Source organism: Taeniopygia guttata, chromosome 6, assembly GCF_048771995.1.
Source record: "Taeniopygia guttata chromosome 6, bTaeGut7.mat, whole genome shotgun sequence".
Lineage (NCBI taxonomy): Eukaryota > Metazoa > Chordata > Aves > Passeriformes > Estrildidae > Taeniopygia > Taeniopygia guttata.
In genome coordinates this window covers 4,890,238-4,912,790 of record NC_133031.1, presented here as the reverse complement: position 1 = coordinate 4,912,790, position 22,553 = coordinate 4,890,238, and the positions used below count along the sequence as shown (strand labels likewise).

Sequence of the window (22,553 nt, the reverse complement as noted above, 5' to 3'; positions counted from 1 at the left end):
TCCCAGAGACACTGACTGTGATCTCTGTCCATGGAGAGGAGTTTTCAACCTTACAGGATGAATTACAAGCTTTGAGTGTTTGATAAGAGTAATAATTAAGTTTGACACGGGTGCAAAAGTAAAATTTTAGGTTTCTAGATTAGGGGTTCAGAGGGGACAAGATGGAGGAAATTTGGTGTGTCTTGTCCTTTTTCTCCTTCTTCATGCCCTCCATGTTTCACTGTGGTGTTGGCATTTTTCTGTTGGTTTAGGCTGGGGACACACTGTCCAACGTAGGTGACAGATATTGGCACGTTATTGTAAATCCAGCACAGGTAGTTTGTGGTATTTAAAGTTTGTACCATCCCACTGAGGGCAGAGCCCCACACGCTGCCCTGCAGGACAGAGCTGCGGCAGGGCAGCAGAACATGTTAGAGATAAACAGAATAAACAACCTTGGAACCAGCACAGACGAATTATGGCTTCTGCTTTGGCAGCGGGGCAGAAAGACAGAGACTTTCTACAATCTCGGAATCATCAATACCACAGATTCCGACACCCCTGGGTCCCTGGCAGTGCCCAAGGCCAGGCTGGAGTTTGGGGCATGGAGCAGCTTGGCAGAGTGCAATGTGTCCCTGCCCTTGCAGGGGGTGGGATTGGATGGGCTTTAAGGTCCTTTCCAACACAAACCTTTCTGGGATTTTGTGATTAATTTCCTCTGGGATCTGTTCTAAGGCTGTAGCTCACAGGAAGGAGGCTGCTATAGAAATGTTTATGTTGCTTGGTTTGTTTAGATTTAAAGGGGCCATGAGCTGTAAATATTCTCCCTCTGAAGGTTCTTTCTCCTCCAATGCCCTTCCCAGTGAGATGATGCTGTGCTAAACCTCCAGATCTCCATGCTGGCTTTCTAATTGCTCTGTTTCCGATGTGATTTCTCATTTCAGGCCCATGTGAATCCCATCAGTGTCTCTCCACCCATCCAAGCCATAGATCAGGACCGAAACATCCAGCCTCCTTCCGAGCGACCCGGCATCCTCTACTCCATCCTCGTTGGTTGGTGTCTGCTGCTTTTCCTACGCCTCCCAATCTGTTCATGAGCAGCCAGGAAAAGATTGCCTGGGAGAGTGGGACCCTGTGTAAAAATTCCTCCTGTGGTCTGTGGGATATTTGGAATTATTCTTCTGCCTGTTGGTGTTAATTTGCCAGGTGGAAGTTGATTTCACATGGTTATTTATTAGTGTTTATTCAGATTAAATCCAGAATTGTTGTCTGGTTTAGTGACTGGAACAACACAGCGAGGGAAAGCAGAGCGCTGCTGGGATGTACTTTCCATTGACAGACACAAAAAAAGAGGCTAAAAAAAGGCAGTTAGAGCAGATTTTATCCCAAAAATCACATGGCACAGGGCAGCTCCAAGGATCTTGCCACATCCACCTCTAATTTTGCTGCCTGTGAGCTTTCCTTTATAATTTAAAGTTTGTTTAGTTGATTATGCTGCTCTCCTCTTTTCCCTTTTTCTCCCCTGTGTTTGGCATTTGTTTCTGGGCTTGTAGGGCGTGACCATAGTCAGAAGTTGCAGGACTCCACCTGCTCAGCTGGTCCCAAAATCCACACAGGGACCTTTCTGTGGGATTTGGAAATGGGGAATTTTGTGGAATCGCATATTTTCCTGGTTTCCCTATGTTGAGCTCCATGGAGAGGTGGAAGAGAGGATTTGGAGGAGCACATTGTGGAGGTTTTGCTTTGCACATGGAGTTATTAATAAATGTCATAAATTGATTTTATTCCTAAGTTCTCCACCCCAGGGCCGACTTCTTAAGGTTTTTTGCATAATTTACAAAGTTCTTCAGGAGTGAAATTATTAAAGATTGTGTGTCACTAACCTGGGCTGTTGGGAATATTGGACTGGCTGTTCTGACCTCCAAGAAATAATTCAGAAAAGTGTGGTGCAGCACTCTGGGTTGGTTTGGGAACCATTTTTCTCTTCCTTTTTTTTTTTTTTTCCCTTCTTTTCTTTTTCTTCTTTATTTTGGTCTTTTTTTCCTTTTTTACATTTTTTCCTTTCCCCCTCCATTTCTTTATTCCTTTTTGCTTTCTTTTTCCATATTTTTAATTGGTTTTCCTTCTATTTTTCACTTTCTTTGTTTTTTCTTTCTATTTTATTTCACTTTTCTTTCTCCTTCTTTCCCTCTTATGTTTTCCTTCTTTTTCCCCTCCCTCCTACTCTTTTTTCATTATTTTCCCCTTCCTCCCTAACCTTTTTGATCTTTTTTATTACTTTTTGTTCTTTTTTCTTCTCTTTTTACCCCTTTTCTTATTTTCCTTCTTTTGTTATTTTTCCCTATTTCTATTTTTCTACTTTCTATTTTCCTTATTTTAGCTTCATTTGCCCATAATATTTTCCTTTTTACTTCCTTTTATTTTTTCTTTTCTATTCTTTCTATTTTCTTTTTGCCTGCTTTTTTCCTTCTTTATTTTTTCTCCTTCCTATTTTCCTTTTCTTCCTTCTTTTCCCCTTGTATTTTCCTTTTTGTCTCCTTCCTTTCTTTTTTCCCTTTCCCCTTCCCTTGTATTTTCATTTTTTCATCTTTTTCCCTCTTTTTTAATCCTTTTTTCTTTCCTAAGTTTTCCATCTTTTTCCATATTTCTTTTTCCTTATTTATTTTTTTTACTTTCTATTTTCTTTATATAAAAATTCTTTTTTTTTTTTTTTTTTTTTGCTTTATTTTTCTGTTTGCTTCTTTGTAACTTCTTTTTTGCCTCATTTTTCCCCCTCCGTTCACTCTTTTTTTTATTATTTTCCTTTGTCTGGTTTTCTCTCTTTATTTTCCCTCCCCTGTGCTCTTCCTAAGGATTTCTTTTTGGATTCTAAGTCTGCCTTCATCTCTTCCAGGATTTGCTATTTCTGTTTTAGCCTCAGAAAATATTAAGCATTTTCACTGACCCTTGCAGATATTTCTTATTATGTGGATTTTCTCCCCACTTTTCTTAAGATCTAAACCTCCCTCTCCTTGATATTTTTGGGAATATCCTTTTCTGAACACTGAGAGGTTTGAACCTGTGGAATGAGTTACTTATTAGAATGATTTTAAATTTTATTGGATTTGACTCCATTTTACTTGATTCTTCTTCTTTTGCCCACCTGTGCAAGGCACATGCTCTGGGAACTGTGGATATTTCATATATTTAACATTTGGGAATGGGTTATTTGGAGGGGTTTTTTTTTGGTAATACATCAATTTTTCCAGTCTTGGCTTTTGGAAATGTTCATTTCTTTAGGTCTTTGCAATACACCCACACTCCCTTGACTTATCTAGGTGTGGAGCAAGGTCCCTCCCTTTATTTTTATTAGCATTGTTATTAATTTTAACAGTAAATTTCTTTATTTTTTTGACCAGAAAAAATTATAATTTAATAGTAAAATGTATTATGTTCAATAGTAAATTACTAGTAAAATATTCTTTTTAGGTGTAATTTGGAGCCTTTATTTTCTCTGGGGCCAATCCTTAAGAAAAGCTGAATTTTCCTTTCAATCCTAAGCTTTTGTTTCCCTTGGAATTGGTTCTGTGATTTCTGCTGCTGGTTTTGGACACTTTTGGTTGTTATTTTATAGAAAGAGCCAAAAATGCACAATAACTTGTGGAAACAGGGGGGATCCTCTCCAGTCCTGTGTCCATTTCAAGCCCCAGGTCCCACAAAACCCATCCTCTGGCTCTGGGAAAAGCAAATTGAGAAGTCTTTTCCTTCTCCCCTTGCTGGCTCCCCACATTTTGATCCCTAAGCCTCTCCAAGCACATGGAATTTCTGGAGCCAGCAGCTCATCCCTGGATTTTAGCACAGGCAGAGGTGGACTGAGGGCTGCTGTGAGCTGTCAAAATTCAATTTATTTTGTAGCAGAACAGATATCCTGTTCCTGGAAAAGCTGGCTCCCAGAGTTTAGGGATCCAGCAATCCGAGCTCTGAATCTGGGGAGCTCAGTCAGGATTTGGGCATCCACCTGTGTTATCCCTCATTTTTGTTTTTCTACCAACCACCTTGCTGCCCTTTCCTCCCTTCCCTGGTGAGGTTGGTTTGGTTGTTAGTGGAGTTTTTCAGGCTGTTTTTTTTCCTTCCTTTCTTCCCCCTGGATCCTTTCCTGCCATCCTTACACAATATTAGCCCCATCTTCCCTTCTCTACACTCTTTTGTGACTTTTACTCTCCTCCCCTGCATATTTGTTCTCCTTTAGGACATCTCTTGTTTTTTCCTTTCGCTGAATTTTTGCTTTTTGTCCCTAATTTTGTGACAGTTTTTAGCTTCAGCAACAGCCCTGGTGATGTGTAGCCTCTAAATCCAGCAATCTGTTACCTGCCAAAAGTTTAGGGGACCTGCTGGGTGCCTTGAGCTCTTCAAAAATTAGATTAATTAATTAGAACTTGAAATTAAAAGGCAGGGCAAGGGGATACAGGACCTGGAGCGTGAAGCTCTGCATTTGTGCTGGTGGTATAAGAGAAAAAATAAACCATGGTGGTTCTTTTGCTGCTTTTTGGGTCGATGATATAGATGTAGACTAAAAGTCAAGAAAAAAAATATGTATATCTATATGGAGATATATATGAATATAAAATACAGGTAATATAATATATTTCAATTATATATATAATATATATTATATGTGTGTAATTTATTTATCTAGCAGATAGTTGTCACTGGAAGATTGCAAATGAAATTTTTACAGTAATTTAACTCCTGGCTTTCTGAAAGTACTTTCTAACCATTGCACTTGTAAGGGGAACAAAAACCAGGAGCATTTATCAGGAAAAGTGATCTTCCCTTGTGTTCAATCCATGCCTCAGCCCTGGCTGGAGGCTGGGTTTGGCAGGGCCAGGTTTGTGCTGCTCTCAGGGCAGCTTTAGGGGCTCAGGGGTGTTTTTTTGGGGGTTTCTCATCCCTTGAGGCAGGAGTGCCTTCTGTCCTCAGCTGCTGACAGGGCTGCTCTCAGACCTAACCCCCTCAAGATTTTAGGGTTATAATCAGAATTTTGGCTCCTTGGGATGCTCTCACAGTATTGCTGAGCTGGGAGTGCTGGAGTTCACTCTGTGTGGAGCACTTGGGCTCTCTGGGCTCTTTTGCACCATTTCTTTGAGAATCCCAGGGTTCAGAATTGCTGTAGCTGGGATTTTCCCTCCTCTTGTGCCAGGCTGTGGTGCTGAAACTTTTTAGCTTTAGGCACAGGTGTGTTTTTGGGTTGCAGCTGCCAGGCACAGCCCTTCCTCCATCTCCATGAGCTCCCAAATCCATTCAGGCTCTGAGGCTTCTGTTTTCACCAGCCTGGAGAACATCCTGGAAATCCACAGCCAGGAAAACACCATTTACAACTGACAATAAACTGAGATTTCATCTGGTGCTTGCTCCCTGAGGAGAAACTTTTCCCAGAAGGATTTCTAAAATAGCCTGTCATTACCATTTTGTTATTACTTATATATATTATTTATGTCCTATTAATAATACTCCTGTTGTTATCAAGTACTTAGGGAGTCCCAGTTGAGAGGAATCTTTGTGGTTTTGGAGAATAAAGAAATAATAATATTAAACACATAAATTTATAATATTCTTAAGCTCCATGTCCACATAATGCAATATTTTATCCTTCCAATAACAGAATGAGGCTTTGTTCCTTTGATTAATGAGTAAAATAAACACATTGCTGAACTAAACCTTTCAGAGCTGTTCAAACCTCAATGTCTTTTTTACAGGTACTCCTGAGGATTATCCCCAGTATTTCCATATGAATCTCACAACGGCTGAACTGACGCTCCTCAAGCCAATAAATAGGGATTTACACCAGAAATTTGACTTGGTTATTAAGGTAATTTGGGATGCATTTTTTCGGTGTTTTTATATTCTTTGGAAAAAAAATGCTCTGGAGAAAATGTAGAGTGAGCCTGCTTGTCTTGTCTGCAGTTTTCTCTTTCTTTTTAGCCTTTTCCTCTTTTACCTGCTGAGCTTGGTTTGGTTGTTAGTGAAATTTTTCAGGTGTATTTTTTCCCTTTTTTTTTCCTGGATTTTTCTTTACATCCTCATACAATAATAGTCTCATCTTCCCTTTTCTAGATCCCTTTGTGACTCTTAGCCTGTCAGGTGTCACTTGGCTCCATCAGGGGAAGAAGGGGGTGTGAAGCATTTGTGGAAAGGGAATGAACCCTGGCGGAGTTGTAACATTTCACGTTGCATTGTGTGAACAAGCTCAGCATCACTTCTCCCCTCGCTTTTTATGAGTCCTGTTGTCCTAAGAATGCAGCTGGTTTCTGTTTCACAGCCCATTCCAGCAGATCATAGGAAAACAGAGCTTTGTGTGAGTGGTGAATGTTCTCAGAATCCCAGGGATGCCTTGAGAAGGCTGACCTAGAACAGAGCCAGACAGAGTTAAAGAATAAAGCAAGGATTTATTAAAGGATCTCCTCAATGGATCCACCTTGGGCAGCACAAGAGACCAGCCAGGGCTGCACCCATGAACCAAAATGGTCACAAAATGCACGAGCGCTCATGGGGTCTCTCACTTTGATCAGTTCTGCTCCATTTGCACTTTGGAGTTAATTGTTCAGTTATAGCTTTAGGTTATGTAGTCCCATCTTTTTTTATTTTTCTCTCTTCAGTCCGTGTTGCTTGTGATCTTGGGCCTGAGATGTGAATTGGTTGTCCTTGGTCCCCAGCAAGAGAAGGAATTGTTTTGTCTCCCTGCTCTGTGAAGAGAGATCACCATCCTCTAATATGAAATCCAGACCCACACTCTAAAGCAGCACAGAATGTGAAAAATATAAAAGCTAAAACCTGAGGCATCATTAGCACAGGTCAGGTTGGGGTAGCAGTGAATAATTCATGTCTGAATACTGAATATTCACAGTATCCCAGAGTGGGATGGAGGAGCTGAGTGGGCAGCTGGTGGCACCTCCCTGCTCCAGCAGGGCCATCCCAGAGCCCAGGGCACAGCATTGTGTGCACACAGCTCTGCCCCAGCCCCAGGGAGGAGAGCCCCCAGGCTCTGTGCACAATGTGCTCAGGGCTGGCACTGCCCAGGGAAGAAGTTGTGCCTCCTGTGCAGGGGGAATTGCTGGGCTCAGGCCCTGCCCGTGGCTCTGGTGCCATTGCTGGGCCCCGGAGCAGAGCCTGGGCCCTGCTCTGCCCCTCCCTGCACACAGGGACAGCCCGGCCTGAGGGCCCCTCTCAGCTGGGGCTCCTCTCCAGCCTGAGCAGCCCCAGCTCCCTCAGCCTTTCCTGGGCACCCAGATGCTCCAGGCCCTTGCTCAGCTCCAGCAGCTCCTGGCCCTGCTGTGCTGAGGCTCCAGAGCTGGACACAGCACCCAGAGGTGCCTCCAGGGCTGCCCCAGGGCCAGGATCCCTCCCTGACCTGCTGCCACAGCTCCTCTGCTGCCCACTCAGCTCCCAGTGCTGGGAAAAGCCCTAAAGCACAGCCCATCCCTGACAGTGCCCAAGGCCAGGCTGGACACTGGGGCTTGGAGCAGCCTGGGACAGTGGAAGGTGTCCCTGTCCATGGCAGGGGTGGCACTGGATGGGCCTTGAGGTCCCTTCCAACCCAAACCATTCCATGACTCTAAATATCCTAAGGAGTTACAGGTTAAAGCCCTGTAGCCCTTTCTTCCCAAACTTGGGCTGCCCAATACGTCAATTAAAAAATCAATTAACTGGTATGGGAGGGTGTTTTCTGTGCTTGAATAGCAACTCAGGCCATTAATGGCTATGTTTATAGGATTTAGGATGTTCCTGTTGCTGTGGTAAATGTGCAGTCAGGGAAAATAAGGAAACAGCAAGGAAAAGCATCACTCTGTAAGAATGATTATGTGCCACGTGCTAAAACAGTAAATGTTTTAATGCTGTATCCTTCAGGGACCATTAGAATAATGGCTCAGGCTTGTACCAAATCAAACCTTCAGCTTTTTGTGTTGCACATTTCTTATTTCTTGCACTTGTAGGATCTAATTCTGTTTTATCTGGAGGGGTGCAACGTGTGATGCTTGCCTTCAAACAGAAAATCTGCGGTTTTTGCAGTGTGCACTCAGTTTAATCTTTAAAATATTCCCTCTGATATGAGAAGATCAATTTTTTTTTCCTCTGTTAAGATAATATGGAGAACTGTAAAATCGAAAAGGTGGTTAAGTCAATACAGGAATATTTGAATGCAGGATGGAAGTGGACAGGAAATGGGGTCCTCACCTGCATTGCTGATAAATGTTGACTTCTCAAATAGGGAGACAATGAAAAAAGTGGAAGATCCTAATAAGAAATGCTGGATTTCAGCCTTCCTCTACCTCTGGAATATATTAGTTGATAAGTAAGGAGAAAACCAATTTTGCCCTCCTATGGAAGCTCTTGGCACTTCCATTCCCTGCCAAGAAACATGGGCATTATTGCAACATCCTTCCAAAAAAAAGTGGATCTTTGGGGACTTCCCATTGACATTTCCATGTGGCAACAGCAAGGCTGCCAAAAAAAGTGGATTAAATCTTTAAACTAAAAAGGCTTAATTAAAATTAAAATGGCATGACCACTGCACTGTAGACATGAGATTGTTCTTGTTGCCATCTCTAAAAAGTACCAGACATTGTTTATTTATTTATTTTTTTTTAAGCAGGAAGCAAATGGGAGAATTAATCAAATTGATGCACTTTGCTCCTTTCCTATTTGAGCAGGGGTTATTTAACAATCTGACAGAATCTGAGCTGGCACTTCCATTATGATGCATTTGCATAGAGGATGGGCTACAGGAGGCTGGGTGTGCTGGCACAGGCAGGGAAGTGCTCATGGAGGGAACTCCTGTACTTTGGAGAATTTACCATACCTGAAAAAGAGCCGATTTTGATAAACTTGCTCATGCTGGGGGTGACTCAGTTCACAGGGACTCACTTTGGAGTAGGCCAAGCCTGAGGAGCTGCAGGAGTTTCTCCTCAGTATTTGCAGTAGGTTGATATCCAGTAATTGAGGAAAAATCATGACATTTGTCTCTTCAGAGCTGCTATAAAACCTGTAGGAGTTGCAACAGCAAACAAACAAACAAACAAACAAACAAACAAAAAACCAAAAAAACAGCCTGGAAGTATTTTGATGCTAATGAAGGGCAGAGAATTCCAGACTGGTTTGGGTTGAAAGGGACCTTAAAGCCCATCTAGTGCCACCCCTGCCATGGCAGGGACACCTTCCACTGTCCCAGGCTGCTCCAAGACCCAGTGTCCAACCTGGCCTTGGGCACTTCCAGGGATCCAGGGGCAGCCACAGCTGCTCTGGGAATCTGTGCCAGAACCTCCCACCCTCCCAGACCTTTTCCATTTCTGGTTGTGCCATTCTGGTCTCTGTTACATACCCAAGACTACATCAGATTTTCTCCCCTTTAAATAAAATACATCTTTGTCAGATTCAAAATTAAGGAAAGTATTTTCTTTCTCCTCCAATAATTGATTTTTCCTTTTCTAATAGCATTGTATTAGTGACTAAAAAGACTTTAGTCACTAGAACATCAGGTGGAAAAATAGGAGTGTTTTAGTGATCTCATGTGGGTACCTGTGTACTGGTGAAATTTAAGTGATCACTTTAGAGTGGTTTAGATAGTTATAGATAAATTGATTTAGTTAATTAAACTGATAGCTCTAGAGTGCATTTTCATCCAGCCTGGCCAGTCAATTCATAAACCACTGTCTGTTGTATTTGATTGTGTTTGGGAAACTGGGGAGGATTTATGTGACTTGGGCATCTGAATAAAAATTTCAATGAAATTATTTAAAAAAAATAGGGGGGAAAGAGAGAAAAGGTAATAGACAATTCCCAGCTTCAAATAACATTTGTAACCTGACTTCTATTAATAAGATTTTTCCTTGAATGTAAGAGCTTTATGGGTCAGTGAATACAGTCTCACAATCTGGGACAGTGGAAGGTGTGGTGGAACTGGATGAGCTTTATGGCCTTTCCAGCCCAAACCAGTTTGGCATTCTGTGAAAAAGAATTGGTTTGTGTCCCTTGGCTGGTTTGGATGCCTTCCCCATAGAAATGTGCTTCAACACCATGCCAGGACAACACAGAGGATTTTGAAGAATATTCTTGCATGGCATTTTCTGTGTCCCTGTGGTCCCAGGAGGGCTTTCATCCAGGTTGTCATGAACCCAGTGACAGACAATGACGCTCCTACCCCTCTCAGCCCCCAAATTACCAGGCTAGCCCAGAGATATGAGGCCTTGAGGGGAGGAACATCGGGAGAAGGGCAAAGATTCAACAGAGGCTCTATCTCCAATGTGGTTGTCCATCTTCTTTATTCCATGAGATCGGGGGGAAAGAGGACAAACAGTAAGGGTCATGGGCTCATCCAGGCTCTGGACAGGGAGAGCTCTCTGGATCTCTGCCAACCCCATCAGAGCAGGAAGGAAGGAACCAGGCTTATCTGATCCAAATCACAGGGGTCCCTGGAAATGGGGAAAGCATAGCCTGAGAGCACTGTAACAAGACAATTCAAAAACATCTCTACAGTGGGATTGCATTTCCCTGTTGTTTAGGGGGTGACAGAAGGTCAGAGTGGGGCAGAGTGCTTGCAGTTCCAGTGTTAGAGGGAAATTGGTTTGGGATCCCATTGTGCAAGAGGTGATGGAAAATGTTTCTGTTGTAATGTCTACTCTGGAATTCTGGAACTGAGTAGGATTTCCAGCCAAACTGGGCAGAAGAGGTAGTAGGGACAGACACAGGTAATGGCTGAAGCAGTGCTCGAGTGCCAGGAGAGGTTTAGGGTGGATTTAAGGAAAGGTTCTTCCCCAGAGGGTGCTGGCACTGTCCAGGCTTCCCAGGGAATGGGCACAGCCCTGAGGCTGCCAGAGCTCCAGGAAGGTTTGGACACCACTCCAGGGATGCCCAGGGTGGGATTGCTGGGGGGTCTGGGCAGGGCTGGGAGCTGGATCCCTGATTCTTGTGGGTTCTTCCAGCTCAGGATATTTTGTGGTTCCCTGAGATTCCTTTCTCATGGAAATGCTTTGGATCAGAGAGGTGCCTCCAGCAGTCCCAGTGTAGTTCAATATCAGAATGAATCACACAGACTCCATTTTCTTCATGCAGGAGAAAGCCCATTCTTTATTCACATAACTCATTTTATACAGTTTTACTGACCTGGTGTGTGACTCCAGTTGGTTAGTAGCTTTCTTGCCAATTAGTCTATTGGTTAGTAAAAGGTATTTTACTTGTCCATCAAATCTCTCTACTGTTAAATTTTTAATGTATTTTTTTCTCTGATTCTCATGGGACGGATTTAATGTTCATACAGGTGCTGTTTTTTTTCACCCAGGAATAGATTGTTATGTTAACAGACTGTTCACACAAGGACTCCTTTCATATGGGAGCTTGCGAAGTGCCAGCTTGACAGACCAGCCACTGATCTGACAGAGCAGGCCTGATTTTATGAGGCCTTTCTTTTATAGTTTTTCTACCTTACTGCAGCAGTTCAACTCTTCTCCTGATATGTCCGTGATTCTCCTGATATGGGTCTTAGCAGAAACAACAGGAAGTGCCACTTTCCTCACTCTTCTTTGTTTCTCTGATCCCAATGTTGTTGGGTTTCTCTGATCCCAGTGGGAGCTTCGTTGACCCCTCCTGTCTGTTGGTCTCAGAGCTGTCAAAAAATTCCTGCATTACAGGGAAAAAAATGCATGGCTTCAGAAACAGCCTCAGAATCAAACTGGGGACAGACCTTGGAAGGGAGGAAATATGGATATTTATCTGCCATTTTTGGTGTGATTGCACAGGGCTGTTTCCTGTTCCAAATACAAGGATACTGGAAGGATGTTTACCAGCCACTGGCAAGGACAAAAAATCAGGTTGAAAACACAGGGAGGTTGTGGAGGAGAGCTCCAGACTGGGGAATCTTGAGAATTATCTCAATGGTTGAATTTTTGAAGTAATAGCTAATTCTGATCCTGAGGTATTACAGAATCATAATATATATATATATATATACACACACACTATATGTAAAATATTCTTGTTATAAAGACAAGGATAAAATAAAGGAATCATTTAGGTTGAAAAACCCTCTGAAATCATCAATTCCAACTATTGACCCAGCCAAGCCCAACAATACTCCATGTCCCCATGTCTTCCAAACACTTCCTGGGATGGAGCTTCCAGGGATTGACTGCAGAATTACAGAAGCACTTTGCAAGACCAAGTGAGCTGGTGATAAAATGGCTGATAAAATTAGGCACGGCTTAAAATTAAAGTGAAACATGTCGGAAAGGATCACCCTAAGCTTTTATATGAAATGATGGGTTCTGGTCTGACTTGGGAATGAGATCTTGGCATTGGAACTGGGAACAGAGTGTGAAGGTGGCTCAGTGATCCCCAAAAAATATATATATATAAAAAGGAAATTGAACATTAGAAATCCTTACTGAAAATAGAGAAAAGAACGGGGAGCAAAGCACTGCAGCTCTGAACAGATCCAGGTGTCCTGAGCACAGTGTCCCAAAAAGGACAGGACAGAGTGTAAAATGCAGTGGGAGTGAGGACGAAGCAGCAGTTCAGCCTCTCCTGCAGTGCCAGGGTGAGGAGTTCTCAGCTGAGACAAGGAGGTGGCAGGGTTAAAACAGACAAAATGGGCTCTTCTTGAGAAAAGAAGGTTGGGTGCAGACCTCAATGCACCTTCCAGGATCTCAGGGAAGCTGGAGAGGGACCCTGCAACAGGAACTGGAGGGACAGAACAAGGGGGAATTGTCGGAACTCAAAATGTCCCTCAGACATTTTTGGAAGTTCCGGGCCCAGGTCAGAAGCATTTGAGACCCTGGCAGGCGGCTGGAAACAGCTGTGATTTTGGATTTGAGCCATGAACTATTTACCAATCTTGCAGGAAGAACAAGAAGTCACAAAAGTTTAGATATTAGAGTAGAAGTAGTCACAAAGTAAAGGGAAGAAATTTTAAGTCCTGTACAGGGTGGTTTTAGTTTTGTACATGGGGATCAGAAATTTTAAGATGGAGGGACTTGGGCCTGTCCTGTCCTCCCTCTTTCTCCTTCCTTACCTCCATTTTCCTGGTGATGTTGGCACTCACAGATTGGTTTAGAGTAGAAAGGCACCATTTAATATAGATAATAGGCACTGGGGGAAAACTATAAACATTTAACACGTAATGTACCATATAAAAGACAGCAGCAGCCCTGGGCAGGGAGAGAAGAAGCAGTCGGGAGTCAGAGAGGATGTCAGGGTGTGTGTGTGCCTCTGCCTGAGCTGCTGAGCAAACCACAGCAGCCAGAGAAGAAAATCCTTTCGATAACTTGCAATAAACTGCCTTGAGACCGGACAACAGAGACTGCTGAGCCTTTCTTTGGAAGCCGAGGTTGGAGGAGAGACTTTTCCACCACAGTGAGCCACCCTCAACCTAGGGGCGAGCTCTGGCAGGGAATGGGTTCAGACTGACACAGGGAAAATCAAGATGGGATATCAGGAAGAAATCATTCCTTGTGAGGGTGGAGAGGTGCTGGGATGGAATTCCCAGAGCAGCTGTGGCTGCCCCTGGATCCCTGGCAGTGCCCAAGGCCAGGTTGGACAGGGCTTGGAGCAGCTGGGACAGTGGAAGGTGTCCCTGACATGGCAGGGGGTGGAACAAGATGGTTTTCAAAGTCCCTTCCCAGCCAAACTGAGATTCCTGCTATGACTAATCTGGCAGGCAGTGCTGTGGGGCTGAATGCTGGCCTGGGCTCAAGGGGAGGTGGGGCTGGCTCATGGAAGACAAGTTTAGTAATAAAAAGAGAAATCCAGGGAGATCTGAGCTGGGTCTCCTCGTCTCTAGGCTCCTGTTTTGGCTGCAGCTTCAAGAATGATTTTGGAGTTGTTCTTCTTACTCTGTTCACCAGGGGTGTTCAGATTAGACGTTAAAAAAAAATTCCTTTTCCCTTAAAGAGCGGTCAGGCTTTAGAAAAAAATTGCTCAGGGGAGTGTTGGAGTCACCCTCTCTGGAAATGTTCAGGAGACAACAGGACATGGCCCTTGGGGACAGGTTTTAGAGATGCTGCTGGGGTTGGACTCAATGACCTTGAAGGACGTTCCCAGCCTTGGTGATTCTGTGATTTTGTAGCTGTTTTATTCTGAATTTCAGACAGCACAATTCTAGCAGGCAATGAAGAGATGCCCATCAGTTGAGGCTCACTGGACTGGAAGTTCTAGGATTAGAGAAATGCTCCAATGGTTTTAAGACTTAAAAACTCCTGCATTTTATAATTTTTTTAGTTTTCACTCCTTCAGAAACTTCATATCTGCAAGATTTGGTTGATTTTTTTGCAAGAATTTCAGCCTTCAACTCTTCCCAGCCTGTTCCAATCTCTTGGCTCCGTCATCCATTCACTTGTGTTTGGGTAGCTCCAAATTTCCCCTCTTCCCATGTCTAAATTTTCTTGTATTTCAGAAGATTTGTGCTTATTCTTTGCTGCTGTAAATTTTGGGGTTTGTACTCAGGGCAACAGGTTACAAAAAGAATGGAAAAAAGTTCATTTTCATTACAGAGTTGCACCATCCTCTTTCCTGTGCTGAAGTTTTCCAAATCATCCCTGTGCATCTCCTGTAGGTGCTAAGGACAATAAGTGGTTTTCTTAAATTAGTTTTTCAAAGGTTCAACCCTTAGGTGAACTCAGATTTCAATTAATTCTCTTTAAGACAGACATTTTTTCTCTCTTGGTTCTAATAGAGTGATGGGATTTGATGTAGAATTAAAAATCTGAGTGCAGGGACAGGGTTTGTCATGGTGAAGGAAAAAAATGGTCCAGGACACCCAAACTTTTCCTTTAAATCATTAAAATATTTCTTCAGATCAGCAAGATTGACCCTAAATTTTTTCAACAGAGCAATGAAATCATTAAAATCAATAATTGGGAAGTCCTGTAATACTTTTATTGTTAGAAATTTCCTTTCTGCAAGATAAAAACAATTCTTTTCCATGTAAAATTTAACATTCAGCATCTAAAACTTGGCCTAGTGGTTTCATATATGGTGTTTTATTTAAGGGAAGAAGAAGAGCTGTAATATTTGGAAAACAATCTGTAATTACTGCTCACTGCCCTGCAGCACCCCTGCAGGGTGCCCTGCTGGTCACCCTTTACACATGGCCCTAAAATGGATGTTTTAGGGTTTATTTTTTTTAAGCCCAGCATCCAGACATGTTTTGTGCTGATTTAATTTCCCCATCACAGTGACACCAGTCACCTTTCTTCTGTGTTCTAAAGACATTCTGTGCTCCTTGTCCTTAAGCCAAGTTTTAGTCCAGTTCAGTGCTTTTTTCCTTGTGCAGTACATGCTGACCTTGGCAATTATTGCCCAATGCTAAAGTTTAGCCTAAATGCTGTCCCTCTTTTCAGCCTGCCCTCCCTGTTTTACTGAGTGATTTCCCCTTTCAAAGGAGCCACTTTGTCACCCTTCCTTCCCTCTCTCCCTGCTCCTGATTTTAATCACATCCATTTCAATAATAGATCACAGAATCCCAGGATGGTCTGGCTTGGAAGGGACATTAAAGCCCATCTGCTTCTACCCTCTGCTACCTAATTTTGCTTTGCTTAAATCTGAGATCTTCTTGGAGCTCAGTTTGCAACTCCCCCTGCCATTCTTCCACATGCATTTGTGCATAGCCCCTCACCAGGAATAAATCCTGACATCCCAGTATTTTTAGGATGTGTGAAGGTCATATTTGTCCTTGTGCTTCACTCTCCCCTCAGCTCCACTGGCTCATCTTCCTGTTGGGATTGGAGGGGACAGAGAATTTATTTTGATTTTTGTTTGTTTGTTTGTTTGTTTGTTTGTTTGTTTGTTTGGAGTTTATTATTAATTTGGTGTGGGGTTTTTTGTTTGGGTTTTTTTGTGTCCATCCCTGCTTTCAGGGATGGACCTCCCCATTTTTATCAGATAAAAGATCTGGCATGAAGACAAACCTCCCATTTGGTGAGGTTTTTTTTAATTTATTCCTAATTAGATTATTTTACACTTCAGATAACTCTGTAGTCCTGGAGAAAATGAGCAGCATGGATGTGTCTTAGCTCAAACAATTCCATTTCCTTGCACCTTAGGACAGATTTTTTGGATGGAGGCTTGCTGAAGGGGATTCTGGGATTCCATGGAGAAATGGGAACTCTGAGTTTTATGTAAGGGAATCATGTTTTGCTCTCTTTTAGATGTTTCTCTAGGACAGGACCTGCTGTTTTGGCAGTGAGAGGGGGACACTGGGAACTGGCTGGAGAATATTCCAGCTCTGGACAGTGCTGAGGAGCTTGACTTGATCCCTATGGGTTCTTCCCAGCTTGGAATTGCACTCAGTGATATCTGTGGATCTTTCCCAACTTGGAATTTTCTGTAATTCCATGAGGGAGCCTTTTGTGTTGCTCTAATTTCTCATTTTTTGGGGAACTGTTTCATCTGCTGCTTTCAAGGAGTGAATCTCCTGTTAACTCTCACAGCCACCCATTCACTCTTCACCTCTTCCATCCCTCCTGGAACTGCTTTTCTGCCATCTCCAGGCACTTTACATAAGGATAAAATTATGGACACTATAAATACAAGCAGATTCAGCACAGATGATGCAATAAAGCAGTTAAATAATCTGTGAGAATTAACACATTTCACATAATTTTGTTTTGTTGTTGTTGGTTTTTTTTTGTTTTGTTTTGTTTTTTTTTCCCTTAGCTGCTCTTAACTACTGAGTTGTACCAGAATCTAATCCTGTGCTGCTTTTTTTTGTGACTTGGTAGAAGTGTGAAGGTAATATCCTTGGGGTTATTTGAGAGATCCCTCATTATTTTGACACTAAAATATTTTCTTTGAAGGACTGGAACTCAAATGTTTTGTGGATTACATACCAGTGCCTTTCTGGGTGAAGAAAATGTAAATTGTTTGCTGTTTGTTCTCCGAAATATGTGTTAGGAAACAACCTTTGGCCAGCAAGTCCAGGCAAGTGTTTAACAGGGCAATGTGAGGGCAATTGCACTCTCAATATAGGACTCAATTTCTGGAACAACTCTCATGAGGTATACCTACATCTCGTAAAAAAAACCCACAACAAAACCAAAAATAGCAGAAAAATCATCCCCAAACCACCACAAAACAAAGAAGCAAAAAAACCCCAAACCACCACACAAAGGAAAACCCCAAGAAATGGGGCACTGGAGCAAAAATTGTCAATGTTACGGCTTTTTTTTATATTTTTGGAGCGTTATGAAGGGGCTGTGTTGAGTTCTGCTTGTAGTCAGGTGCTGCTTCTAGGACTGATTTCATGGAACATTTAAAAGCAAATCAATTCCTCACATTGTAATACAACATTCCTTGTTTAAAACAAAAGGCAAAAAGAAGTGGCTGTTTGCAAAGCTTCCGTCTTTTCCTTAAATAGTGGTGTCTTTGGACAAAAAAAATGAAATGAATCCATCATTTTGACTGGTGAACATGAAGGAAAGCTGAAGTGATTTTGAGTGGAAGTGCTCAGTGAGGAAGGGACTCCTTTGCTTTGTTATTTTGGGCTCTGGGGTTTCAAATCTGAAGTCCAATTTTGGGAGCAAACAACTCTCTTTGTGTTTGGCCATGTGTAATTTCCAGCACTTCGACAAAGTCTGAAACAGCTTCCTGGGTGAATATTCCTGCTTTTATCCCAGAATGAGCTCCAGGCTCACTTGGACATTGAAGCAAGGCCATTATTGTGGTGTTTCAAGCTGTTCAGAAGATTGAGACCCTCTGTTGTTCGTTGTTGTTGTTTTCCTTTTTTTTAGGATCTCTTTATAGCAAAGAACATTAAGCATTGTTATGAACCCTCAGGGGTTGTGTGGAAATTTTGGGGTAAGAAGGGACCCATTTTACTTGGAAAAGCAGAAGAAAAGAGTATTTAATGATGGACGACCATTGTTAGTCCTGTAGGGAAGAGCACTTCAGGAGAGCCCTGGAGGGGCTGGAGCGTGGCCAGGGAAGGGAAGGGAGCTGGGGAAGGGGCTGGAGCCCCAGGAGCGGCTGAGGGAGCTGGGAAGGGGCTCAGCCTGGAGAAAAGGAGGCTCAGGGGGACCTTGTGGCTCTGCACAGCTCCTGCCAGGAGGGGACAGCCAGGGCGGGTCGGGCTCTGCTGCCAGGGAACAGGGACAGGACAAGGGGAAACGGCCTCAAGCTGTGCCAGGGGAGGCTCAGCTTGGACAGCAGCAGGAATTTCTCCATGGAAAGGGTGCTCAGGCCTTGGCAGGGGCTGCCCAGGGAGCTTTGGAGTGCCCATCCCTGGAGGTGTCCCAGGAAGGGCTGGAGGTGGCACTCAGTGCTCTGGGCTGGGGACAAGGTGGGCACTGGGCACAGCTGGGACTTGGTGATCCTGGAAGTCTTCCCATCCTAAAAGATTCCAGGATTCTGTGATTCCATGATGCATCTGCTGATAAAACAGAATCCCAGCAGTCTGTGTTGCTTGAGGAGCAGACTTTTCCTGGGTATTTTAACTTGGGCAAAAATTCCATCTCAGGACATTTTTTGAGTTTCACCTTCCTGGGTCAGGTGCCAGAGTCCTGCCAGGTAATTTTGGTGATGTTGATTTTGACCCATGTAGTTTGTTTTCATTCAGTGAGGCATCAACTGGACTGGAGCCTGGGGCATTTTTTCCTGTTGTTCAAGAGTAATCCAGATATATTTAAAAAAGAAAAATCAATTTTTTCCTAAAAACTGAGAATGATTTTTTAATGGATTATTTAAGGTGTCATTACCTCCTTTGAAGAAAATAACAGTTTTTTTGCTTACATTTATTTTTATTTGGAATAGAAGGTTTTAAAACTTTTTATTTAATAGCGTTTTTATCATTACCGAATTATTGTTGTTTTATAAGCAAAGGGAATTAACATTTTTCCAACCAAGAAAAGGTGTGTGAATAAGAAATGTTTAAAAACTTTGATGAAGTCAAAGGGATTTTTCCAGACTGAGATTTCATGGACTCTGGATTTGGAAAATGAGGAATTATCTGTTTGAAAGGGGGGAAATACCAGATTAGAAGTAAAACCTCTGCAAACAGAAAGTCCTGTTAACAACAGGAATTTAGGAATCCCTCTGTTGTGATCCAGGGTCTGTGTGCATTCCAGATTTGGGGAATACAAATTTTGGCCATAGGAACAGGAAGCCCTCTTTCAATGCCCTGCTGTTGTCTTGCTGTAGTGTCATGTTCAGGACTGTAATTAAAGCTGGTTTGCTCTTTATAAACTGGAGACCAAATTACTTTTCATCTCCTAATTCCCTTGTTTCTTTGCTTTAATTAGTTGTTGGTTGGGAGGTTACAGGAAAAGAAAGCAGGATCACATGTTTTTATTAGCACCCTGGAGTGGACAATTAGTTCTTTTATCTTTAGGAAGTTTGAGAATAAGAGTAAATCAGGTGAAAAATATCAGGGAGTGACTCCTGGAAGGTGCAGAGCATTGAGATGTGGGGGTTATTCATGGAAGGAAAGAATTTTACTGGACACATCCACAACTTCACTGGCACAGGGAGCCCAGAGCATCTGTGGCTGCCCCTGGATCCCTGGCAGTGCCCAAGGCCAGGCTGGACAGGGCTTGGAGCAGCCTGGGACAGTGGAAGGTGTCCCTGCCCATGGCTGGGGTGGAATGGAATAAGTTTTATATCCCTTCCAACCCAAACCAGTGTGGGATTTTAAAATAGGAAAAATCCAAACTAAAATCCCTCTCATATGGCACTGAAGCGGTGAATTTGGGGAAAGAGGAAGCAAATGTGTCCATGTGTGCTGTTCCAACCTTCTGGGTTTAACTCTCTTGCTGCTGCTGTGAGATCCCAATCAGCATTCCTAGTTTTCTTCCATCCCTCAGATTTTTCCAAAAGTCTCAATCCTGAGAGTTTAAGGAGCTGTGTTTGCACAAGGATTGGGTTTTTTTGTGGCTGTGTAAATGTGACTGTGATGGAAGGTGATCCTGTTCTTGTCTCCTAGCTAGTTTTTAGCTGGTATTTCTCTTTTCCATCATGTTGAGTTCCATACTAGGGGGACCTGAGAGAAAAAGTCAATTTTTTAACTGAATTACGACCCTTAAGTAGAACCATCCCCAGTCACTGTTCATAACTGGGAACCTTTGACAAATAAGGTGATTTTTTAGGCTGAACAAGACAATGGCCATCCTCTCCCTGCCTTTGCCAATCTCCACATCGAGATCCTGGATGAGAACAACCAGAAGCCTTACTTCACAAGGTCTACCTACGAGGGCTTCATCCTGGAATCCTCCCCGGTGGGAACGACCATCTCGGACAACCAGAACCTGACCTCCCCCCTGCAGCTCGTGGTGCTGGACAACGACGTGGAAGAGGTACAAGTTGGTTATTTTGGGGTGGTTGCAGTTTTATTAGTTTCAAAGTTCTTTCTTTTTTTTTTTTTTTTTTTTTTTATTGAGACAAACCTATTCAGATCCACAAATACAAAAAAAATATATCACCTTAATTACATTTTTTTGGTTTCGTTCTGAGTTCAGATAGGCTTGGAAGTGGGTTTTTTCTGATCTGTGTTTTGCTCGCCTCTCTGGAATACTCTGTTCTGTTCAAGGTGCTGAATGCTCAGTGCACAGAGGAATCAAAATGCATTATGTGACAGGGATCAGCCTGCCCCACAACATGGAAATGGGAGAAGGTTGCTCAGAGAGAAAGGAATTCCTCATTTTAACCAAAAAGAAGAGGAACAGGAGGAACAGCAGGAGGCTGAAAGTTCATTGCATTCTTTGCTCTGCCAGATTTTGATGTAACATTACTCAGAGTAGAAGTCAGGCATCTCCAGAGGAATAGTAACCAAGTAGTAACATCTATTTTGAGGCTTTCTTCTTGTTGTGGAGTTCTGCTGTCGCTGGGAGAGAGAAAGAAACTCAGGTGGATTCGCATCTAAATGAATGGAGAGGAGCTTTTTCAGGGGTGTGCAGTGACACAAGGGGGAATGGATTCCCACTGCCAGAGGGCAGGGATGGATGGTATATTGGGAAGGAATTGTTCCCTGGGAGGGTGGGGGGAGCCCTGTGAGATTCCCAAAGTAGCTGTAGCTGCCTCTGGATCCCTGGCAGTGTCCAAGGCCAGGTTGGAGCAGCCTGGGACAGTGGAAGGTGTCCCTGCCATGGCAGGGGTGGCACTGGATGGGCTTTAAGGTCCTTCCAACTCAAACCAGTCTGGGATTCTGTGGCACACAGAGATCTGCCTGCAGCTAGAGGGGATCAGCCTCCTCCTTAGGTGGAAATATTCCATGTTCCTGTTCCTTTGGCATCACCTGGTTCATGCACAGCCCTTTCCTAAGCCGTGGCATGATGCAGGTGTAATTTGGATGTGAGAGGACCAGATGGAAGTGCCTGTGTTTCAGTACATGTGCTAGGGATTCACTGGGAGCTTCTAACCTGCTATGGGCAGGAGAATTCACAGAATTCCAGCTGGGAGTGCAGCAGCTGCATAGAGCTCCCATATAAAATGGCCAAATCCTAAAATTGCTCCTCATGGAGCTGGATGGGAGCTCAGGGTGGGATTGTTGGCAGATGTAATGGTCATTAACTTCTGCAGGTTTCAGAGTCCTGATGGTTTCATTGTACTTCAGTAAATTCATGTATTTAAGAACATATTTAAATTTAAAGATTGCTGATGAGACACTGAGACAAACCCCCTCTGACCTGGTGCATCCCAGCTCCCAGTGGTGACCCTGGTCAAACATAAATTAATTCTGCCTGCTAATTGAAATATTAAAATGACACCATGTCCTCAGGTAAATGCAGAAAGAAGGTGCTCACTTAACTGGGTGTCTGAGGAAAAAAATGAACAAAACCCACTCCAAATTGAAACCCTGTGGGAATGTAACAGAGTCCTGCTATAAACCTTGCAGAAATTAATTTATAGATGGGACATTGCAAACAGACCTTTCAGTAGAGCAGCACTGCCAAGTGCTGATATAATTAAGTGCTCTGTTTAAATGGCATAAATTAAATTAAGCTACAGGAGTACCTTAAGACCTGAGCAAACCAAAGCTGAGATGAGAAACTTAAACTGTGTGAGCTGAGAGCTCTTTACATAAGGCTTCCCAAGCCTTTTTTTTCCTTCCTCTTCAGTTTCCATGGGAGAGGATTAATTAATCCAGTGGTTAGGGTTGGTGGTAAAGCTGCACTGAGTAACAATCATGGAGTGGGTTGGGACCTCAAAATGCCACCCCTGACATGGGCAGGGACACCTTCCACTGTCCCAGGCTGCTCCAAGCCCCATCCAAGCTGGCCTTGGCATTCCTGGCTTATCTCATGCAGGGCCAGGAGTTGGACCTAATGATCTTTGTGAGTCTCTTCCACCTCAGGACATTCTGTGAGTCTCTGGATATTTATTTTTTCTCAGAGAACTTGTGGGGCATTTGAAGGAATTTTACTTAAAGATGTCTTGGCAGCAAGACAAGCAAGCAGGTTTGTCTCAAGCAGGCAGAGCAAGTAATATATAGAATAACTTTTAAATGCAGCTACAACTGCAGGCTATGGAATCTTCAATAATATATCTAGAGAAGGAAAAATATTTTTTTTTAAACCAGGAGACCTGAAGCATTTTAAATACCAAAGTGTTTTTCTCTGATA

At 43.1% G+C, this 22,553-nt stretch overlaps 1 protein-coding gene across 17 annotated transcripts in view; it reads left to right on the top strand.

Moving 5' to 3' along the window:
• The window catches only part of PCDH15 (protocadherin related 15), a 617,117-nt gene that overhangs the window by 451,054 nt on the left and 143,510 nt on the right, over positions 1–22,553 (top strand). For all 17 annotated transcript variants that reach the window (XM_072930869.1, XM_072930868.1, XM_072930871.1 and 14 more), the window contains 3 exons: positions 924–1,032; positions 5,715–5,827; positions 20,082–20,288. In XM_072930869.1, the coding sequence (XP_072786970.1) occupies positions 924–1,032; positions 5,715–5,827; positions 20,082–20,288 (429 nt within the window). The remainder of the gene's footprint in view (positions 1–923; positions 1,033–5,714; positions 5,828–20,081; positions 20,289–22,553) is intronic.